The 20,948-nt window shown below is 27.7% G+C and overlaps 5 protein-coding genes and 1 long non-coding RNA gene across 7 annotated transcripts; 2 read left to right on the top strand and 4 right to left on the bottom strand.

Annotated features, from left to right (window-relative positions):
* Nucleotides 1-23: 23 nt before the first annotated feature.
* On the bottom strand, nucleotides 24-4,741 carry LOC132917495 (DNA replication factor Cdt1-like). 2 transcript variants are annotated; one of them, XM_060978260.1, is made up of 10 exons: nucleotides 4,503-4,741; nucleotides 4,217-4,425; nucleotides 2,750-2,923; nucleotides 1,941-2,488; nucleotides 1,749-1,870; nucleotides 1,588-1,688; nucleotides 1,358-1,520; nucleotides 1,109-1,272; nucleotides 849-1,050; nucleotides 24-787 (listed from the first exon to the last, which is right to left on the bottom strand). In XM_060978260.1, exons 2-10 carry the CDS (start codon nucleotides 4,382-4,384, stop codon nucleotides 645-647), a joined length of 1,785 nt encoding a protein of 594 aa, XP_060834243.1. In that variant the 5' UTR covers nucleotides 4,385-4,425; nucleotides 4,503-4,741; the 3' UTR covers nucleotides 24-644. The 2 variants fall into 2 exon arrangements, with proteins under 2 accessions (XP_060834243.1, XP_060834245.1); XM_060978262.1 differs by having other exon boundaries at nucleotides 4,217-4,389.
* A 136-nt stretch (nucleotides 4,742-4,877) lies between these two features.
* LOC132917496 (uncharacterized) lies at nucleotides 4,878-9,651 on the top strand. The gene is made up of 10 exons (XM_060978263.1): nucleotides 4,878-5,163; nucleotides 6,193-6,940; nucleotides 7,034-7,186; nucleotides 7,264-7,339; nucleotides 7,457-7,629; nucleotides 7,887-7,978; nucleotides 8,163-8,253; nucleotides 8,318-8,395; nucleotides 8,463-8,519; nucleotides 9,296-9,651. Exons 2-10 carry the CDS (start codon nucleotides 6,197-6,199, stop codon nucleotides 9,359-9,361), a joined length of 1,530 nt encoding a protein of 509 aa, XP_060834246.1. The 5' UTR covers nucleotides 4,878-5,163; nucleotides 6,193-6,196; the 3' UTR covers nucleotides 9,362-9,651.
* Nucleotides 9,652-9,885: 234 nt separating this feature from the next.
* LOC132917497 (mediator of RNA polymerase II transcription subunit 18) lies at nucleotides 9,886-11,160 on the bottom strand. The gene is made up of 5 exons (XM_060978264.1): nucleotides 10,846-11,160; nucleotides 10,586-10,781; nucleotides 10,411-10,509; nucleotides 10,186-10,355; nucleotides 9,886-10,124 (listed from the first exon to the last, which is right to left on the bottom strand). Exons 1-5 carry the CDS (start codon nucleotides 10,858-10,860, stop codon nucleotides 9,930-9,932), a joined length of 675 nt encoding a protein of 224 aa, XP_060834247.1. The 5' UTR covers nucleotides 10,861-11,160; the 3' UTR covers nucleotides 9,886-9,929.
* A 103-nt stretch (nucleotides 11,161-11,263) lies between these two features.
* On the top strand, nucleotides 11,264-14,954 carry LOC132917499 (small ribosomal subunit protein bS16m). Its single transcript, XM_060978266.1, has 4 exons — nucleotides 11,264-11,424; nucleotides 12,009-12,155; nucleotides 12,219-12,378; nucleotides 14,710-14,954. Exons 2-4 carry the CDS (start codon nucleotides 12,018-12,020, stop codon nucleotides 14,820-14,822), a joined length of 411 nt encoding a protein of 136 aa, XP_060834249.1. The 5' UTR covers nucleotides 11,264-11,424; nucleotides 12,009-12,017; the 3' UTR covers nucleotides 14,823-14,954.
* A 259-nt stretch (nucleotides 14,955-15,213) lies between these two features.
* Nucleotides 15,214-18,789, bottom strand: LOC132917498 (uncharacterized). Its single transcript, XM_060978265.1, has 3 exons — nucleotides 18,631-18,789; nucleotides 17,991-18,195; nucleotides 15,214-15,644 (listed from the first exon to the last, which is right to left on the bottom strand). Exons 1-3 carry the CDS (start codon nucleotides 18,667-18,669, stop codon nucleotides 15,334-15,336), a joined length of 555 nt encoding a protein of 184 aa, XP_060834248.1. The 5' UTR covers nucleotides 18,670-18,789; the 3' UTR covers nucleotides 15,214-15,333.
* Nucleotides 15,757-17,980, bottom strand: LOC132917500 (uncharacterized). Its single transcript, XR_009660292.1, has 2 exons — nucleotides 16,498-17,980; nucleotides 15,757-16,406 (listed from the first exon to the last, which is right to left on the bottom strand). It is a non-coding gene; the product is annotated as an uncharacterized LOC132917500 (long non-coding RNA).
* Nucleotides 18,790-20,948: the final 2,159 nt, after the last annotated feature.

Genomic DNA, 20,948 nt, shown 5'->3' with positions numbered 1-20,948 from the left:
CATTGAAATAAATTAACAGAATATTTTAAATTACAAATTGTGTATATGATATATTACGGTAAATACTAAACAATAAACATAATTATTTTATTAAGAATTGAATATTTTTATAAGTTACATTGAATTGGCCACTGAGTTATACAATAAAGAAGTTTAAATTTAGATGCAATTTATAATGCAATATTTTTCTAAATCATTTGCCCACAATTTGCTTAAATTATATTGCGTTTAGTTAAAAATCGTCAAGAATTGTAATATTTAAAATGCATATATAATCAAATAAATAACAAAAAACTATTTAAGTATTAACTTCAAAAAGTTAAGTCATATTATTTTAATAAGTAGTCAAGTGGATATATAGTAAATTTAATATGTCATACTTAATTATAATTATATTCAAATTAAAACTTATTGGAGCAAAATAATAACTTTATTATCAGTTGATTAAATATTATTTGAAATGTAAAATAGTAAAATACATTACTATTCTTATACAATTCTATATAAATGATTTTTAAAATTTTTGTTGGCTATTCATGATGTAGAAAAAATCTCAAAATAAATTGTTGGAAAATAAAAATACATATTACTAATAAAAAAAAATTAAGCAATTTGTTCATAAATTTTAGTCTGTTAAATCAAAATTATTTTTTCAATGTTTTAATCACAGTTTCTTCAAAATCAACTTTTTTATCAATTCGAACATGTTCAATTCCATCAAAGACTTTTGATACAATCCAATGAGGTACTTTTTCTTGGAGAAGATTAAAATGAGCTTTCCATTCCTCTAAAATAATAAAATAAAAAATTTTACTTGAAAAGTTAGAAAACGTTAATGGAATAATTACCGTCTGTCATAGCTTCGGGATAACTCTGCTTTAGCTGATCGACGACTTTTTTGAAGGGCATTACATTTCTTTGTAGTTGTACAAAATAGGTACGCATACCTCTTGCAATATCTGGTAATCTATCCATCATTCTATCCTCATTTAATTGACCCACTGACCGTGTCATCAACTCTTTGGCTTTTTGTGCTTGCTTTTCTTGAATCTTTATATAAATATTTAAGTATTTATGTAAAAATAGTAAATTAATATCAAAGAATTACCCTCAGTAAAAATGATTTAGGAATCCCTTTGAGTGCTCCTTTTAGTGCATTTTTTGCATCTGTCGATGGAAATTTTTTTTCAGGTACACTTTTATTTTCAATGTTCATTGTTTTAAGAGTCCGATTCAAACGATTATTGTAAGCAAACAATGCATGTGATTTATCTAAAAACAAATTAAACAGTAATTAATACATTATACATTTATAATGCAATGTAAATGTATCTGTTAAACAAATATACAGTATTACCTATTAAATCTTTTGCAGTTTCAATTTTTGGTTTGTTTATTTCAATTTTAGGTAATGTCGAAGGAATGATATCTTTAGCAGTTTCAACATCAAACTCTGGATGCCATCTGGTTATTTTATCTTTATCGATCACAATAGGCGGAATTAATGAATTCAAATATTTCTGGAATCAAAAAAATATTAGTTGTTTTAAAATTAAATTAGCTACAATTACTATAAAATCATCATACATCATGATGTTCCTTCATAATGTCAAGTAGTGCATTAGTAAATGCCTTTTTTCTTCGAGTTGTTTGTTCAATTAAGTCAATGTTATCTTCGTTACTTGAGCCTAATTAGAATAAAAATTGTATAATTTTAACTGAAAATTTATAACTAATAAAATATTTACCATAATTTGGAATTATTACTAATTCATAACTAGATTTCTCTTTTGGAGATTTTACTAATGCAAACTTGAAGAAATCTGGAACTACAGTTTTAATTTTTGCCAAGTGTAATTCAGTAAAATTTCTAAAAAATATAATTTTTAATAATTAATAAGTAATTTATAACATTTCCAATAAAACAATTAAATGATTACTTTCTAGTCATGTGCTGAACACCCCGTTTGAGTTTATTAAATGTAATTTTTTCTTTTCTAACAAACATCATTGATGAAACAGTTTCCACAGCTTTGAATAATTCATCCAAAATTCGGTACTTCAAAGGCAAAGGTAATGTTTTAGAATCAACCAATGATGCATATCGTTTTGATGGAGACAAAGCCAAAAGAGATCCAACTTCGTTTAATAATTTTTTAGGCGACATATATTCTTTAGGCTGATCCACCTGAGTGGTCATCATTACTTTCCTCGGACTAACAATAGATTGTGCTGGGCTGAGAAATAAGGCAGTAGGTTTAAGATGAGATTTTGCTACAGGACTTGATGCAACTTTTACTGGGCTAGTATCCACCAAGAGATCGACTGATTTAAATGAAGATAAGTAATGATTTTTGGCAGTTTCTACTTTAGATTCCGCAGATTTAAGATCAATTTGAGATTGTTCTACTGCACTCAACTTTTCTTGTAATTTTTTAAGGTTGTGTTTACGGCAGACAATTTGACGAAATTCGCCCAAATCCAATTCCTAAAATAAATGAAATAGATATAAACTTATAATAATTGAACAGGTAAAAAAATTATAATTTTTATTCTATAATTATATTTTTTTAAATGACCAACAGTTAAGGACAATAAGATTAGCATTGTATCTTAGATAATATATAACATAAATCATAAAAATTAACTAATTAACAGTTATAATAATTATGTTAGTCTTGAATTAAAATGTGAATGTTATTATCTATTATTAATCAAATCTTGAAAATACTATTGTTGATAAACATACTTTACGCAATTTGGCTTTAGTTGATGATGTTTGATCTGGAGTTGTAGCTCTCTCTGAATGAATTTCATCATTAATTTCAGCCTGTTTCCTTTCCAAAATATTTTTAACTGCATTGTTGACAACAGAAACATTTAGATTATCTTGAATAAATGTTTTTGTTAAACCAGGATCAATCTAAAAAAATAATAATAATAAGGTAATAAATAGAAAATAATACCTAGGTACATACATACAACATACTACAAAATAATAAATTATAAATGTAATTCAGAGGCAATGCCAAAATTAATTATTAGACTCAGTGATAAAATACAATTATAACATTTTGATACAAGATACCTAACTAAATTTTAGAATTTAAGTCTAAAAAATCTGTTGGTATTATATTGTTGATTTTTTTCATTTTTAATAAAGTTAGTTACTCTCTGACTGTAATATATTCAAAAGATTGTTCAATTTTTATAAATTAGGTTTAGAGAAGGGTCCACAAAATTTAATTCCAGTAGTTATGAATGAAGAGCAATTTATAAATAATGCTTTTATTTTGCAAAAAATTAAAAAAATTAATAATTTGCATTCTATGTTGCTATTTTAATTTTAAACCACTTTTCAGTGACCAACTATTTTCTAGGTTTAAAGTTTATAAACGAAATAAAATCACATTTATTTCATAAAATATCAAATAAAAACGATAAACTATGATTAATATAATATTATAAGTAATTAAGTTATTATAATAAATGAACATATTTTTAACATGAAAATAACTAATTTAAATGATTTTTATTTAACTTAATATACTTATTAAGTTTACTAAATAGTTACTATAAAAAGAAAGGAACAAAACTTTTTTTGTCTGATATTTTTATTTTTTTTTCAAAAACTAAAATTTTATGTTGTAGATTACAATGTAGATGTTTGACAGTACGGTCATTAGTTTGTTCACAGTTTAGATAGAAAATACAACCATCAATTTTTTATAGAAACCACAATTAGGAATCAATTAAATTCGCAAAAAAATTTAAAAATTTAAATTATCTTTATATTAATAAAATATTGTTTCTATTTAATATTGTTTTTGGTATACAAAGATATTTTGTTTATAGAAAAAGATATCTGGTAAAGTACTTTTATAACTAAATAAATATTATAATTTAGTTATCATATTATGTAAATACAAGTATCTAAGCATAAACAAATATGTGAATTGACACTATTTAAATAAAGAAACGTAATACTACCAGTAGTATCGCTATGGCTGTAGCCAGGCGCAGATCTAGAGGCTAAATGAAAAAATTTACTTTATGTACATAAAAGCATAGACATTAAGTTTAAGTTTTGAAATATTTTTAGTAGGTACCTAAGGCTTAAGGGAAGGGCTTCAGCCCCCATAGCCTCTCCTTTGTATCCGCGCCCGGTTCTAGCATAGCTAAGTTAATACAGACAATAGTTAAGTAGTAAACTAACCTTTTGTTTTTTAACTGATTTCTGCGCCGTAAAATCAAACGATAGTTTTCTAGTCGGTTTATTTATTCCAAAACTATTGTTCACAAGTTCCTTTTTATGCAAACCATCTTCGATGGTGGGTCTTTTTCTAGTCTTGATGAAGTTATCCAATGTTTTTTGGGTGTCCATGTTTCCTTCAATAACAATTCGATTTAACTGTCAGTAACTCACTATTAACAAAATCCTTCGTATATAGTATTTGCTTTTGTTAGTCAACAATGATTTAACATAAAAAATGAGAATTTACCTATTAATTGTTTGAGTTGATGCTGCTGAATGCTGAAATGCTGGATGCCAATGTGCCCACGTAAGTCCACGTTACTTACTTGGTACTTGCTAATTAATAATTACTACAAACAGTTAACAAGTTGTTTTGCTGTTGATCCGGTTGATTGTTGTAGCTTGTAGTCGAGTGTTACTGAGTGTAGAACGGTTACGGACTTACGGTTTACTTGTTTAAACAATAGCAGTGTAGGCCTACATAATAAAAATATCGTATCGTGGTTACCAGCCCGCCCGTTTTAAGATTTACTTACTCATGCTTATATCTTGAATCGTGGTTACCAGTTACCATTTCAGTTTTTATCTACCTGCGTTATCATCTAACCGAACATCGGGAAAACGTTATTTCGTTATTTATGTTAATTTTAAATTATGATTTAGTATTTACTCTAGTTGCATTAATTATACATTTTTAAATAATAAACATTAAGTACATCGTTTTCTATAATACACGCAATATTGTACTCGTCTGTTTGGACGTTATTATTAAATATTTGATAGTTTATAATAATTTTCACGTAAACACCACAGCAGCTCCATAGTAGTGTGTGCCGTGCAGTTATCGGCTTACTCGTACCTATTTGTTTCTTCTTCGTTACCGGCATATACCTAAAGTCTATTTCAAGGTTCGTATACGTTTCTATAAATATATTGCCCCTAACTGTAATTCACTCGTTAGTTAGCCACTGTACACTATTAAATGGTTAGTATATTATGATATACTCTACAGGTTATGTTTTTATTAAATAATTAATGTATTTTGGATTAGTTGTAGTGTTTGAATAAAAGTCAAATTGACAGATTTTTATTTTACCTCGTTTGGGTAAACTAAGATCTGCTGATCACCGTTATGAAATCGCCTTTCGCGGCAGTTGTAAGATAGTTTAGCGTTGTTTTTATGTCTGTTTGAGTATTCACCCAATTTTCCATACTTTGACTATGATTATTTTAGCCAATGTTCTGTAGAAATCATGGGAAAAAGATCAAATTTATGATCATTAGTTCTAATTAAAAAATTTGATTAGATATACCATAAAATTAATAAATGGATTAAAATCTCAAACTCCTCAAGTACAATGATATATGTATATGCAATTTATATTCTATAAATTAAATAAAAGTTTTGTAAATCAAGCTCAATTATAAACAATAGTTTACAAGGGATAACCATTACTATTTCAAAATATATTACAGACAATAAACATTTACTTATATTGTATTTCAACTTCTAACACTTTGATTAAAATGCCTATAAAATAACATTAATAAAAAAATTAACAAATAAAAAATATAATATTACAATATGTAACATTATCATAAACTTGATTAAGAACGGTAAATATTATTTGAATAATAATAAAAAATAGTGATAAGTACACAAAATAAAATATTTCAATGTATTTTTATACTTATTAAAATTCAAATTCAAATAAATATACATTGTAATATTATAATAATTACAATTATTGTTGATCTGAATTTGTAATTACAACTGATGTTCAATAAAATATGACAAAATAACAAAATGTCAAAATGGTTTTTATTTTATAATTACTCTTGTGGAAATATATTTTACTGAATAACTAGTTACTACTAAATCACTATTTTGTATCTCATAAAAATTAACTTCTGGTTTGTATTTTTTTTCTCTCTAGGATTATGGAATCAGGTGAAGCCAATGAGTTAGTTAACAGTTCAATGGATGCACTTATTGATTGGAGTACTCCCGAAATAGTGAAACACAAAACTCATGATGAAAATTGTATTAATAACCCATTTGATATACTAGAATTACAAGCAGCCAATATGGATCCTTTTGATTTAGTACCTAAACAAACTCCATTAAGAATAGATCCACCTTGTGGTAACATATTGAGTCCTCTGTGGGAATCAAAAGCCAGCAGGATAAAAAAAAGTATATCATTAACAGATATTCATGGTGTTGCAAAACTTTTGGAACAAAACTACATAGAGCACAATGATGATGATTTTATAAAGAATCAATCAATAGATGATTGTGCTACAGCAGAATGTGTTAGTACATCAAAAATAGATGATCAGACAATACAAAATAATGTCTCGGGTGAAAAAAAAATAGAAAATGAAGAGGTATCAATCAAATTAAATTTATCAGATCAGAATGAGGTAGATATAGAAAAAAATTCTTATTGCAACGAACATGAAAAGAAACAAATAAGAGAGCAAACGCGGCAACGAATTGAAATGCTAATTGAAAAGGGGAAAAAAAATTATGAAGAAAATTATTCCAGAAAGTCATTATTTTGTACACCACAGCGTAGTAACACTGAGTCAAATTTAAATAAAAATATAAATTCAAGCTTTTTAAATAGAGGATTTTTAGGAAGTTTTAATATAAATTCCAATAGTTTTAATAAAACACCAGTAAGTAAAGAAAATTTCAAATATTTTCTGTACTAGCCTTTTATATATCAAATTAATAAATAAATATCTAATAATTTTAATTCTAAATTTTAGGATAATAATATTGATATAAATGAAAACATAACACCAAATTCTAGTTTGGTATTTCCATTCCAAGAACTAACCTCATTTGATCTTAATTCTTTGAAACCTGAATGGGTGACGGATAACTTCAGCGATAGTGACGGACCTAGTGATATTCAAACAGTAAGTGAACACATGTAATTTAAATAATATATTTTATATATGTTTTTAATCATATATTATAATGTAATTTGTTAAAGGAAAATTCTGTGACAGAAATTGAAATGACTGATAATAATAAAGTTGATGTCAAATTGAAAACTCTTAATCGCTTAGGTATGTAGTAGTTTAATCAAAATAATTATAGCTTACTACATCAATTTAGTTATTATTTAAAAAAAAAAAATTAATATTGGTCTCTTATGTATTACTATTTCTATGATATTGTTTCAGGAATTGTCGAAACAAAAGCAAATGCTAGTCGAACTGTTGTAAAGTCCATGCAAAATAAAAGAACTCAAAGCAAAGGTCCGTTTATGGCCAATGTCCCTGTTCAACACATGGTGCAAAATTATAAGAATGAAGAAATTAAAGATGTTAGTCATGGGTCTGTTAGTCCTCGTAAAGTAAGCATATCTTTGTATGAAAAATATATTTTTTTAATATGTGTAAATATTGTTTAAACATTTTTTTCTTTCTTAGTATACATTCATTAACAATATTCCATGTATTAAATATATATATATATATATGTGTGTGTATTTATTTATTACCTACTTAATACTTTATATTATCATAAGTTTACACATGTCTTTTCATCAAATATTAAGTGCTGTAATAAAAAAAATAAAAATTCTTTAACAATACTTGTTCTGTATCTTAGATGAAGCCTATAGCATCTTCTACACCATCAACATCAGATATTGTCACCACATTTAAAACTCCTTCAACTACCGAGTCTTCTATTAAATCAAGGTATATGTGTATTTAAATGTATAATAAATTTTAAGAGAATTTCAAACATACATATTTTATTTTAATTAAAATGAACTTCAATATGTTTAGATGTGAAAATTGTACTGTATTAAACTAGTTTTAATCCTATTGTGTTTTTAATAACAATTTTGGTGTTTAATTAAATTGTTTTTATTTTTTGTAGGAGTAGTATATCACGTCGATCAATAGCCAATTCTGTAAGCCCTGGAACACCATTAAATGTTACAAAGTGCATTAAAAAAAATTCAAATAATGTAAGTATGACTTGTTTATTATTTTATTTAGATTTATTTATAACAATAATTATTCAAATTTTAGACTACAGTTGTTTTGTTCAATAAAGTTAATGAAAGAAATACTGAAATATTGCGATCATTTAAATTAAACAAATCAAAAGTAAGAATTAGTTTTTAACCATAATTTAATATTGTTTATATCTTAATATTATGATGTATGATTTTAGTCTGAAAGTAAAATTGGGATACCTAAACCTAATGTAATGAATACAACTAAAATAAGTGTAAGTATATGTTACGTTTTACTAAATACAAAATTAATTTTTTTTCAGATTCTTAGTAGAGCAATGAATGTATTGATTATATAATAATCTGTATTTTTTTCTGTCTTTTGAGACAGTAAAAATATGTTAATTTTCAAAAATGGGGGTGGATTCTGATAGAAAATTAGATCTAATTAGTATTTTGAGATAGTCAAAAGTTTTTTTTAGTCGAAAAAAATAGGAAGACAAGTAAACCGCATTACTGTACAATAGGTGTTGAGTGGGTCACTATTATAGGTGTGTTAATGTTAAATTTGAATTCAATGATATAGGATTGTATACAAAAAAACGATTCTGAACGGAAACTGTCGTAACAACCTATATCACCAAATTATATATTTATTTTATTTAATTATTAACCATTTCTTTTAATTTTAGTATTATAGTAGGTCGACATATTTTATAATATTTTAATACTAAATACAAATAATATAAGAAATGCAATATTTTCAGGAAAAAATATTTGAACCCTACACCTACTATAATACTATTATTAGTAAAATAAATGACTTAAATCATATGAAATAAACTTATAGTCATATAAGCTGACAGACCGTTTCCTCTCAGAATTGTTTTTTTGTGTAAACTGTACAGTAAATTTAATTTTAACTTACCTATAATAGTGACCCACTTGATTCCTTATGTACAGCAGTGTGGTATTCACTTGTCATTTTCATTTTATACTTATGTTAAATATTTACTAGTTTTTATTTTTATAATTTAACATTTATGTCTAGGGCTTGCCAGTATCGAAACGGTTTACTATGTCGTTCAAAGGGAAAGAAAATGTACAACCTCAGTGAATTAGTATCGTAGTCATTTTAATGTCATGTGTGACTTTTACATATAATATTAAATATTTTTAAGTCATGTTAATTTATATATTTCATAAATAGATAATTTTACTGTTTTTTTATTACTGTATGTTTTATTAGTGATTGAAGCAAACACTTTTCTTTTTATTAACTAAACACTTTATTTTTAAGGTCTGATGTTTTATAAACATATTATGAATTGTTTTTTATTATTATTATTTAGAAAAAATTAGAACAAAATACTGTTTTGTAAATCATTAAATCGTATTTTATTGAGACATATTATTTCTCTAATTTATGCATTTACGTAAAATTAATTAGTAAATCATTAAATCCACGTACATATGTATTCAAATTTCAAATTCAACATTTCTGATGATTATATAACCCATACCCTGTTAGATACAACCTTGCTTACAGCCGTATTTAAAAATAATATCAAATATACTTTTTCCATATGTTTAAAATGAATGATAAATAGTTAAAGTACAATATTTTATAGACTGAACAAATTTTGGTAAAAAATATTTATTTACAAAGCATAGCATTTAGGATTTTACATTGGTGGTTGTGTTAATCGTTTGTAATCAACTTTCTCCAAGTGCACCAGTGGCTTCAGTTGTTCAGCAAATACACGCATGTCTTCAGCAATAGCATCTTGATTACTAGGTGCCAATACACTTAACTCTACTAGGTATGATTGTGATATAGGATCGACACTCTCCGGAGCAGGTTTACCTACTACCATCATCTTTAAAAGAAATATTAAATATTAATAAATACATAAGGAACTTAAAATAAATATCACCAACTTTAAATATTTTAGACACTGTAATCTTCATTCTGCCTTTTCGAAACATATAGCCACGTAAAATATATTCAAAATCCATGCGAAATCCCATTTCAGTGAGGAAATCTACTATTGTCGGTGTTGTAGCTACGTCGATACTATTTCGCAATATTGTCGGTCTAGATTTATCACCTGAAAACTGGCCACTGTTAAACGTCTACAGGCATAAAATTAACAAACATTTTACCAAGTTCGGGTTGTCCAATATAACGCAGCTGGTATGGCATGTCTAAATAGTCTATCGCTCTTCTGACTCTCAATGTGAGTGGTTGTGGTGTTACACTCCCTAAAAAAAAATATATGATATTGAGAATGGGGTGAGCACAAAACATGTACTCTAAAAGACAGAAACAATAGATTACTTATGCTGAAACACATTTCATGGTCGTGAAATGTCTCGGGTCCTGAATCAACGTTATCGCAAAGACCTCGTAACCTGTGCAACAGAACTTCAACAGCCGAGTCCAGAACACTGCCTTGTAACAGATACTCTTGGTTTGGGACAATGTTGTTCTTCATGGCTGCATTCAAGCTATCTATCGCCGGGATGGGCGCTTCCTGCAATTCAATTTTTGTATCATATCATTTATAAATTTATAATAGAGAAAAAGGAAAAAATTACCTTAATTGCTTCCATGTTACTTGAGGATTTATTCGTTGGAGTTACGAACGGTTTTAAACTTGATACGTCGAAGAACTCAAACGATAATCAAATTCTGATTTAGTTTATTAAATTTCAATATTCACATATTTCAAGTTACAACGTGAATACGAGATTCAATCCCAAACAACTATTAGGACTCAACTTTACCTAGGGTTGTACCGTACTACCGTTTTTATAACAAAACTTAAGATCTATATTCATTACTCTAAGCTAAATTCACAAAATAATAGTGTTGTTTATTTTTGATTACAGTTATTTACAACTTTACATATTTTTTACAAACATAAGACAGTACGATAAGACAGTATCAAACTATCAACAAAGCTTGGAAAGTAAACAAAAAAATTAGATTTTTATCAATTTTTTACATTGTTTTAGGTTATCGGTCGTATACTCGTATAACTTATAGAAAATTAAATCGAACTGAGTGAATTAGGTATTGAATTGTCTGAATTAGACACCTACATTTTGAAAAATAATTAGTTTATACTTTATTTGTAAGCATTCATAGATATCACTATTCAAATATATTAAAATGTAAGTACAATTAAACTACTGTAGACTACATTATACACATTATATTTTGTTCAAAACTAAATTGTATACAATACATAGTTTCGGCAAAAAGTATTATTTGAAAGGAGTAGTACATAGTCTTGTATTATTCTGTGATCTAACAGATTTAGGTTGAATTTAAAATGTTTATTTTATTATTAAAAAAATATTTGTAATAGATAAAAATTGTCCCCTTCTACACTTCTAAACACACCTAAAATTATTTAGTGCCTCTTTTGCATTAAACTATTTAATTTTGGGATGCCACTACCGGTGACTTCTCTACCAATACCCCAACAACTTCCCACAAATACATTAAGCAATTACACTTATTGTAGGTACTGTTATTGGTATAGATTGTAAATTTCTTAATTCAATTAAAAAAAAAAAATACTATTCAATTTATTGTTATTTGTTAATTTTTTAAAAAACTGTACTAGTAAAACTATTACTTCTACTACATTTGATTGTATTCATTATTTTTAATCCCTCATTAAACAAATACAATCGCACATTATCTACATTCGTTTAATATTTTAAAAATATTAAATATTATTTTGTTAAAGTCGAATATAATGAGAGCATATAGATTGTTGAAGAAATTGACGCCGTCCAGTGGCGGTGGTGACGATTTCGAAAAGGCGAAAAAGTCCATACGTTTGGCTAGATATGGCTGTACAAATAGACCTTTTTATCACATCGTAGTAGTACTGGTAAGTTTAACAATTTTGAACTTAAAACATTTTGTTAGCAATATTAAAATATTTGTGTCTTAGCAACGACGTGATTGCCAATCCCACCCGATTGAACAGCTTGGTACATATGATCCTATGGAAAACCATTATGGAGAAAAATTAGTCAGTTTCAATTTAGAAAGGATTAAATACTGGATGGCGAAAAAAGCACGCCTAACCAGTCCAGTTGCTGAATTATTAGGTATGTGTAAAGATTTAATTGTCATTAGTGCAATTGTAAAGAAATTACACACTTAATGAAATTAATATACACTAAAAATTTAGGTATACACTAATGAAATGTATGACACATGTGTGTACATTACTTATATAGTAATAAAACTGTATAAACTATTTTTAATGAAAAAAAAAAAAGTTTAACAATTTAAAAATTAATTAATTATCACAGCTCTACAAATTTGAAACTATAACCAACATTAATAATTTAGATAATCATTTATTAATTTTTTTTATAGTCACTTTAATCAATTATAGAACCTTTGAGTAATTAATCTACCTTTTTCATTCTTTTTTTTATTTCAAATAATACAAAAATCTGTATACCATTTACAATAAGATATAATATGTATGTTACGGGCAAAGTATACAATTTGGGCGTTTTATACAATGCCCGGTCATTTTATACAATGCTCGGACGTTGTATATAATGGCCTTCGTATATTAGGCAATGTATATAATATAATATTTAAAAGAAAAGTATTGCCAAAATATAACGAATACTATATATTTATACTATAATATTTTTTATTTGTGTTATTAGAAAATAAAATTTTATTTTTTATTTTTACATCACTTATTTTCGCAAGTACTGCTTTGGTGGCATTTAGATATGCATAGCCGCTCAGTTGCTTTACATTTGCACTTCCATGTTTTACATTTTTGTACATCGGTCGTAGCAATGACCACCCAAATTAGAAAATTTCCGTGCTGTCTCACGGAGTGAAATTTTGGTTTGTGGCACATCATCGACTTCTAGAAATTTTTTTTTGCAAATCACAAATTGGTTCCTACTGTATAAAGTCGAAAGATGACCTTCCTTAGTCCCAATTTTGTACATATTATTGTTAACTGCAAATATATAATAAATTTATTTTATTATTTTATCTGAAATTTTAATAATACAAGTAAAATATTTGTAGTCACCCGAAAGAATAACTCCAATAATGTTTCTAAAATCATTACGGGCCCTATCGACGTCTGGAATCTTAATCGTCACTGACTGGCCTATTTCACCGGGACAGAATCGATTCTCAGAAGCTTGCTTCATTTTAGTGGCTTGAACTTTTAAATTTTTAAGCGATTCAGTTCTATTATCACGAATAGATTTTATTCTTAAAGGTATAGCTTAAATAAAACAAATATGTGGATTGCCCCATTGTAAGAAAACCGATAAGAACAAATGAAAAAATACACTAACTAATCCAAATTAACAAATAATAATCATTGTTTAATCTGGCTTTGATATACGAAATCAGGACTAAGGAAGGTCGTCTTTCAACTTTATACAGTAGAAACCAATTTATGATTTGCAAAGAAAAATTATGCGACTATACACATCAAAATGCCACCAAAGCAGTACCAGCGAAAATAAGTGATGTAAAAATAAAAATAAAATTTTATTTTCTAATAATATAAATAAAAAATATTATAGCATAAATATATAGTATTCATTATATTTTGGCAATACTTTTCTTTTAAATATTATATTATATACATTGCCCAATATACGAGGGCCATTATATACAACGCCCGAGCATTGTATAAAATGACCGGGCATTGTATAAAACGCCCAAATTATTTACTTTGCCCGTAACATGTATACTCAGTACTGTATACTGTGTAGTACTGTAGTATATTTTTACATTAAACTTTATATACCTACTTATAGTATTTAGATTTGAAACAATTAAACAATTTTAAATTTAATTGTAACAAGTTACTAAATGATTTTATTTCAACTATCATTTTTATTTTTAAATTCTAGCTTTTTTTTCGTGTGATAAAGTTATAATAACTAAAAAATGAACATATAATAATGATGTTTTTATGAACAATAATATAATATATTCTGAAATATGAAATTTAAGTTAAATATTCTTTGATATGTAAAATAAATATTTTTCTTTCAATTCTCTTATGGATAAGTTGTCCACATTTTCATCTCCATTAAGCTGCATAAAGTTAATAAATATATTTATATATGTAAAAACATAAAAATTCACTCTCTACAAATAATTTTTGTGACTCAGGATACATAAAAAATTTAATATAATTGTAGTGAAAATAAATTCTAGTAATAACATCAAACTTTAAAAATGCCTGCCTCCTAGTAAATCAAATATATAATTTAAATGTTTAACATTCTAAAAGTCTTGTTTTTGTATTTTCTACCTTGACGAATGTAAGATGTTTGTTTTCAATGTTACTTTATTCATTCATAATTACTTAAAATATCTATTTAGAATTGCATTTCATAATAATGCATTTGATTAAAATAATTTATTATTTTTAGGTCTATCTGGATTCTTACCCATACACCCTCATACTTATATGACAGCTTGGAGGAATAGGCAACACAGTAAAACTGAAAGCGAACAGAGTGAGACTGCGACTGCGGCCAATTAATGAATATTTAATGTTATACTATATTTGTTTTCTGGTTATTTTGAATAGTTGAACTGCCGTAAAGCTTGTAGTATTATAGCAAGTAAGTGCATTTGTGCAAAAAGAAAAAAATATAAAAAAATTGTGTAAATATATTCTGTTGTTGATATGTAATAAATTTGAGTAATGTAAACAAAAGTAGAATTTCAAAACATACAAATAATAATAACAATTGTATTTGTTTTGAATCAAAATAATATGTGTTTTTTCACAAGTATGTTATTTATCAATAGTTTATTTTAAAATGTTATTTTGAAAACCGGTGTCACATTTACTAATCTAATATATTATTCTAAAAATGTGTCCTGATTTTAATACAAAAGGAGCATTATATAATACATTTCGCCGTAAATTAATTTTATGGTTTTTATTGACAATAAATAATAATAGACATAAACAAGTTAGTGTATAAAATAAATAATAATAATAATAAAACGCATAACGTTTAGTAGTTAAATAAAACGAGTGGAACTCAGTATTCGAAAGACGACATATCTTTGTCGTTATAAAGGTGATGATCGTCGGGATTGTTTTCCATAGCCCGGCCCAGTGTGCTGACGAAGGATTTTGCTCTCGATGACAGATACCGGTCAACTTGGCCCAAAACCGTCATGAACTGTATCATCTTCTCTAGGTCGGAATTAATCTTTTCCGCCCTTTCCTCCTCCGAAACGGGTTGCCTGAATGGTTCTTCCAAGCGAATGTGGTTGGATCGTGGCCTAGACGGTTGATATGGATCCATTATAGTTGGTATGCGCCCGTTGCGCGGCAAATGGTTATTTCCTGTGAAATTGACATAGCATGTAGGATGTTGTACTAATCAGACGTTAAACATATTCAATTAAAATTGCTTTTTTTCAAACATTCATTCATAGGTGACTTACCTACCTACCTACCTCTTGATAATCAATCCAGACACCACACGCTGATCAAATAACATATATCTAATTGATATAAATATTTAATTATAGGAATTAATGTATTACGACCTCGGTCTAGCATTTCTAGGGTTCACAGTTAAACTAGATAAAAGGTATCCAGTACCTACGCCCTACACCCTCCTCTACAGTCTACACTCCACTGCTCTAGTAGGTACCTATACTTGTAGTGCTTGGATCTTTGACGTGTCTGTGTAAATCGATTAATCGCCACCGTGCTAAACATCATATTCGATCACGACCATATAGAATAATAGTAGGTAGGTAATACGATATGATACACAATCGTGCCTGCAGACGAAGTGTACCTACTCAACTGTACGGTTTATTTTCGCGCTTGTTTATACGAAATTCGTCAAAAACACAATGACACTGGGAGTTTTGTTTGAATTAAAATCGGCTAAAAATCACGTAGGTACCGGCTCGTGTTTAACATATTAATATATAAACTATATTAATCATATTGTTCAATTGTTGTACGGTCAGCAAGTGCACAAACAATACATACCTACCTATATGTCACATTAAACAAAAAACGTTATGATACCCACGTCGTAAAAAGTGCCGGATCGACGGAAATCCACGTTCGGTGTCAGATTTAAATTTTCTATAAACAAGACCGCCACATAGAAAATTATCACAATATTATTAGATGTACCTAAACACATTATGTAATTATGTATTTGGTGGGTACTTACTATGTCACGAGAAGGTACTGCAATTTGCAGCACATGTCTTAGTGGAGATGCATATGATGTATTATGTATTGTATACACAATGTAATATGATGATACGGTGTAGGTGTATGATGATGAGGAGGGCTAGGAGGGGATAGCCGGATGTTAGCACTACGAATCTCTTTATACTTTATAGCGCATAAAATATGTATGCGAGAAATAGTTATTTGATATTTTTAAAACTAATATTGATGATGGCAATGTATAATGATTATGATTAGACTTAAAGACTTTTAACATTTGTGAGGTTTTTTTTCTACATTTCAATAACTATAGCGGAGTCAAATAAAAATTATATTTTTATAAATCGTTTTGGTCAATATAGATGGTGTTAGATTAAGACAGATTCTGTTATATAGTGTGCAAGACCGGGTTTATCTAATAAATTGTTACAAGTATTTTTATTAATTAGAATTAATAGGTAAGAAAGTATTCGTAGAGTAGTCTGAGCTTATTCATTGGCGTGTCATTTCAATTTTTTTTTTAATACGCATGGCGTTTAGAGCAGGCCACTTAAGCGCAAGCCACTATCGATTATTCAGGCCAATTTATTTATAGTGAGTCAAATTACTACAAAATTGGATTTTAAATACGCAAATGTATAATACACTGCACGGCCCAAATGACGCCACTGTGCTTATTACTTATTTACTTATCTTATTATATTTTTAAGTATGATATATAAAATTATAAAAATATAAAATGGACGGTTTAATTGAAGTATATCCAATTGGAATATGTAAGTCAAAGCGGATATTCATTAAATGGCGAAACGTTACGAGATATTGTGAAGAGGATGATTATTAATTAGGTACTTATATCCATAAATTTATTTTTATGAAAGGGAAGGCATAAAATCTAACGTGGAACATGGAAAGAAATCAATGAAAGAAAATCAGGTGCGTCTAAAGATTCAGTTAAAAGATACGAAATTCAAGACGTTGCGGCTGTGCATGTTAAGAATTTATTCTGAACCTGCTCGATTCTTGATCGGTCATTTGCCAAATAAGAAATACAATGAATCGGTAACTAAAACGACGTGTTAGCAAAATAAATAAGTAGTAAAGGCAGTTAGAAGATGAAAAAACTTTCAGAGTATTTCTATAAAGTTTAAAAGTTACCTATAACTAAACTCAAAACTTTAAAGTACTTACTTGTATTATAAAAAATATGATATACTGATGCAGCCTGCAATATAAGTGTAATATAATAATATTTTAGACTCTATATGAATCTATGATAATTAAAGTTTTTTTTTTAAAATTATTTTCAATAACAGTGTACAACGTTATATAATAACTAATACACATAGTTTTACATTACACGTATAAGTCAAAGGTTATGTTACACCTAACTCAAAGTATCCTACTACTGCTCGTACTATCGAATTTTCGAATTTTTGCATAAAAACGATTTATTTTATAGAAAAAATAAAACAATTATAGGTACAGTACCTGCGTTAGTCTGTAGTTTGAGCCAGGGTTTGGTGTCGGGTCCGCTTGACGTAAACTTTTTAGATATGGCTGACGTCCTGGGTAGTTTGCCAACTTCCGGTATGCCCCTGGCCCTGGAAGCCGGCGTCGGGTGGTAAAACGTTCCGATCGGAGAGACGTTATCGCCGTGAGATATGGTGGCGGTAGGCGACGCAACGACGACCGACTGCGACACAGCCAAACCGAAAACAGAAAAATGGTAACAGAACGTTAATATTATTATATCATTATCCCGTTATAATATTAAGTATAGTATTTAGGTAGTATTTTCAAAAGAAACCCCAACGCGCGACCGCCGACGAATTGAAATATCGAAATATTATATTATATAGGTATACAAAATGTTTGATGTGATTTTTATAGAGGACGACTCGCGGACAAAGCGATCTTGACTTGGGGTCGCTGCCGTGTCACATACGTATCATTATGAATATCGTGGACGACGACGACGATCATTGCGCGACCCCGCGAGTGTCCGACTTGAGCGGAAAAAATTCTATATAAAAACGATAAACCTCTAAGTGTCGTGTGCAGTCGCGCGCGGGTTAAATTCGTGTATTTTAAAACATGTGTATTATGAAGGGTGATGACGGACGTGTACCTGGACGGCGACGTAAAGCGCAATCGCTCTGTACACCATCGTGGAGAATACGTAAGCACTATGTGCCCTGTCGGTCGGAGGCGTCCGCTTTTTAAACGTTTCCGCGACGCGGTTTCGGATTTTTTTTTCTTCCGCACCGGGTCTTTCAAAACAAATTTAGGTAGGCACAACTATAATATAGGTCTACTCGCCTTACCCGCACCACTGCTTTATTATTTGGCGTTTTTCGCGTATGCAAATATCCGCTGGTATGTGCCATATATAATATGATATCATATTATTTTATAATATTATACGCGCACACGTGACAATATAGGTGTACTATAGGTACGTGTAATAATAATAATAATAATAATATAATATAATAATATGTATGTATGTATATTTTTTTTGAGTATTATTATGTTTTTGAAATTTTAGCGGCGGCTACGCACGACAGTAACGACATCAACAACAATAATAATAATAACAATAATCATATTATGCAGTAATAACAATAACAATTGCGGGTACTATTATTACAGCGATAATAGTAATATAGCTAACAGGTGAGATAATTTAAGTAATAGTGAAATGTTTCAAGTTTTTACGATTAACACTTTACGAATTATTCAACTATCTTTATATATAAAAAAAAAACTAAAATCGTTATTTTACGCGCGAATATTCTAGTTTGTCGAAATTTAAATTTCAGATGCTCATAAAAAATATTTATACCGTTAAAATTAAATTTTATTTATTGTTCTTATAAGGAAAACTTACATGGAATAGTATTATGTTAACTTTTCAAATCTTAGCCCTTATGTAGGAATACTAATTATTATATAGGTGTTATGAATTTTTTAATACGATATAGGTAACTTGCAAATTTTTTGCGATCTTAACCAATTTCAAATGTTTAGAATAAATTTCTATGGAATTATATGCTCCATTTTATAAAATTATTTCCAGTGTTAGTAACTTATATGACATAACTTTATATTAATTTTTTTAGCATTTTGTCTGAGAAAAATTCTTTTATAGAAAACAATTGAAAACAATTGAAAATTTTATAATTAAATAATAAATAATTGAAAAAAGTTGAATTATTTTGATAATTATAAGATGTATGAAAATTCATTTATAATTATATGGTGAAAATTTCCAACATCTACGACTATTCATATTTTCGAATAGCAACAAAATAACAAAATACATTTTATCAAAAACTGCCTAATTATATTCTTGTATTTCCATAATTTTGTTTTTTTTTTGTCCTCACTAAATTAGGAAAATCATAATATTTATGATTTAATATATTTAATCATAAATTAGGAGGATCGTCTGGATTATTTTCATTTCAATTGTAACAACTGTTTAAATACGGATACTTGTTTTGGTATATTAAAAATAGTAAATAAGTTTTTTTTTGCCCATTTTTAATCACCAAAATAAAATAAAATATTTTTATTAAATTATATGTATATTGCAAAATAAACTATAATATTTTATATTTATACAATTTACTTTTGAATAATTCTGTTACAATATTCTCTACGTCATATTATTGCATAGGATGTATCTCACATTCTCACTATCTTATGCTTAAATTGTTATTAAATCTTAAATAATCAAAAAAATGTGTAGGCTTAAATATACTTTGATGGAGCTATATAAGCTTCCCTAAGTCCCCCCTTAGTTGCACCAATGGTGGGTACTAGGTATACTAAATTATGTATTTTTAATAATAATAATAATATTTTATTGGCCAAGAAATTACAATTTTCAGTGTACCTATATATATATAACATATAGTTAAATGGCCCATCTCACCACTGAGGATAACCTCTTATTGGTGATTATGGAGTACTATTAAAAAAGTATACATTTATAAATTTTATAATTAATATTTTTGATATTTCCGTAAAAAAAAAAACTGTGCTAAATTTGACTATAATTCAAAAACATAAATGGACATACCTAGTAGTAACTATTAATTAGTGAAATAATAATAAAAACATAAATAACAATAAATGAATACCTATGTAAAAATCAACAAAAAAGGACTAAGAAAAAAAATGATTTTGTATCGTGATTTATAAATATTCATTATTCACCACGCCACTATATAGATTTATAGAGTCAAAATGTATAGCTCTTGCATTTGAATTAATTTAAAACCTAAAGGATAAAAGAAGGTTAAGCAATGAGTGCTGTGCTTGGTAAATGACTTAGTAATCTCTACCCACGTTACGTATAATACGAAAAAAATAATCAAAATTGAAGTTATCGTGTTTTGTGACATGTTGCATCAAAAAATAAGGTAAAAATATTTACCT

This window comes from Rhopalosiphum padi, chromosome 1 (assembly GCF_020882245.1).
Source record: "Rhopalosiphum padi isolate XX-2018 chromosome 1, ASM2088224v1, whole genome shotgun sequence".
In the NCBI taxonomy this organism is placed as follows: domain Eukaryota; kingdom Metazoa; phylum Arthropoda; class Insecta; order Hemiptera; family Aphididae; genus Rhopalosiphum; species Rhopalosiphum padi.
Note: the sequence above shows the minus strand (reverse complement) of the source record. Positions and strands in the feature narration are given on the sequence as shown.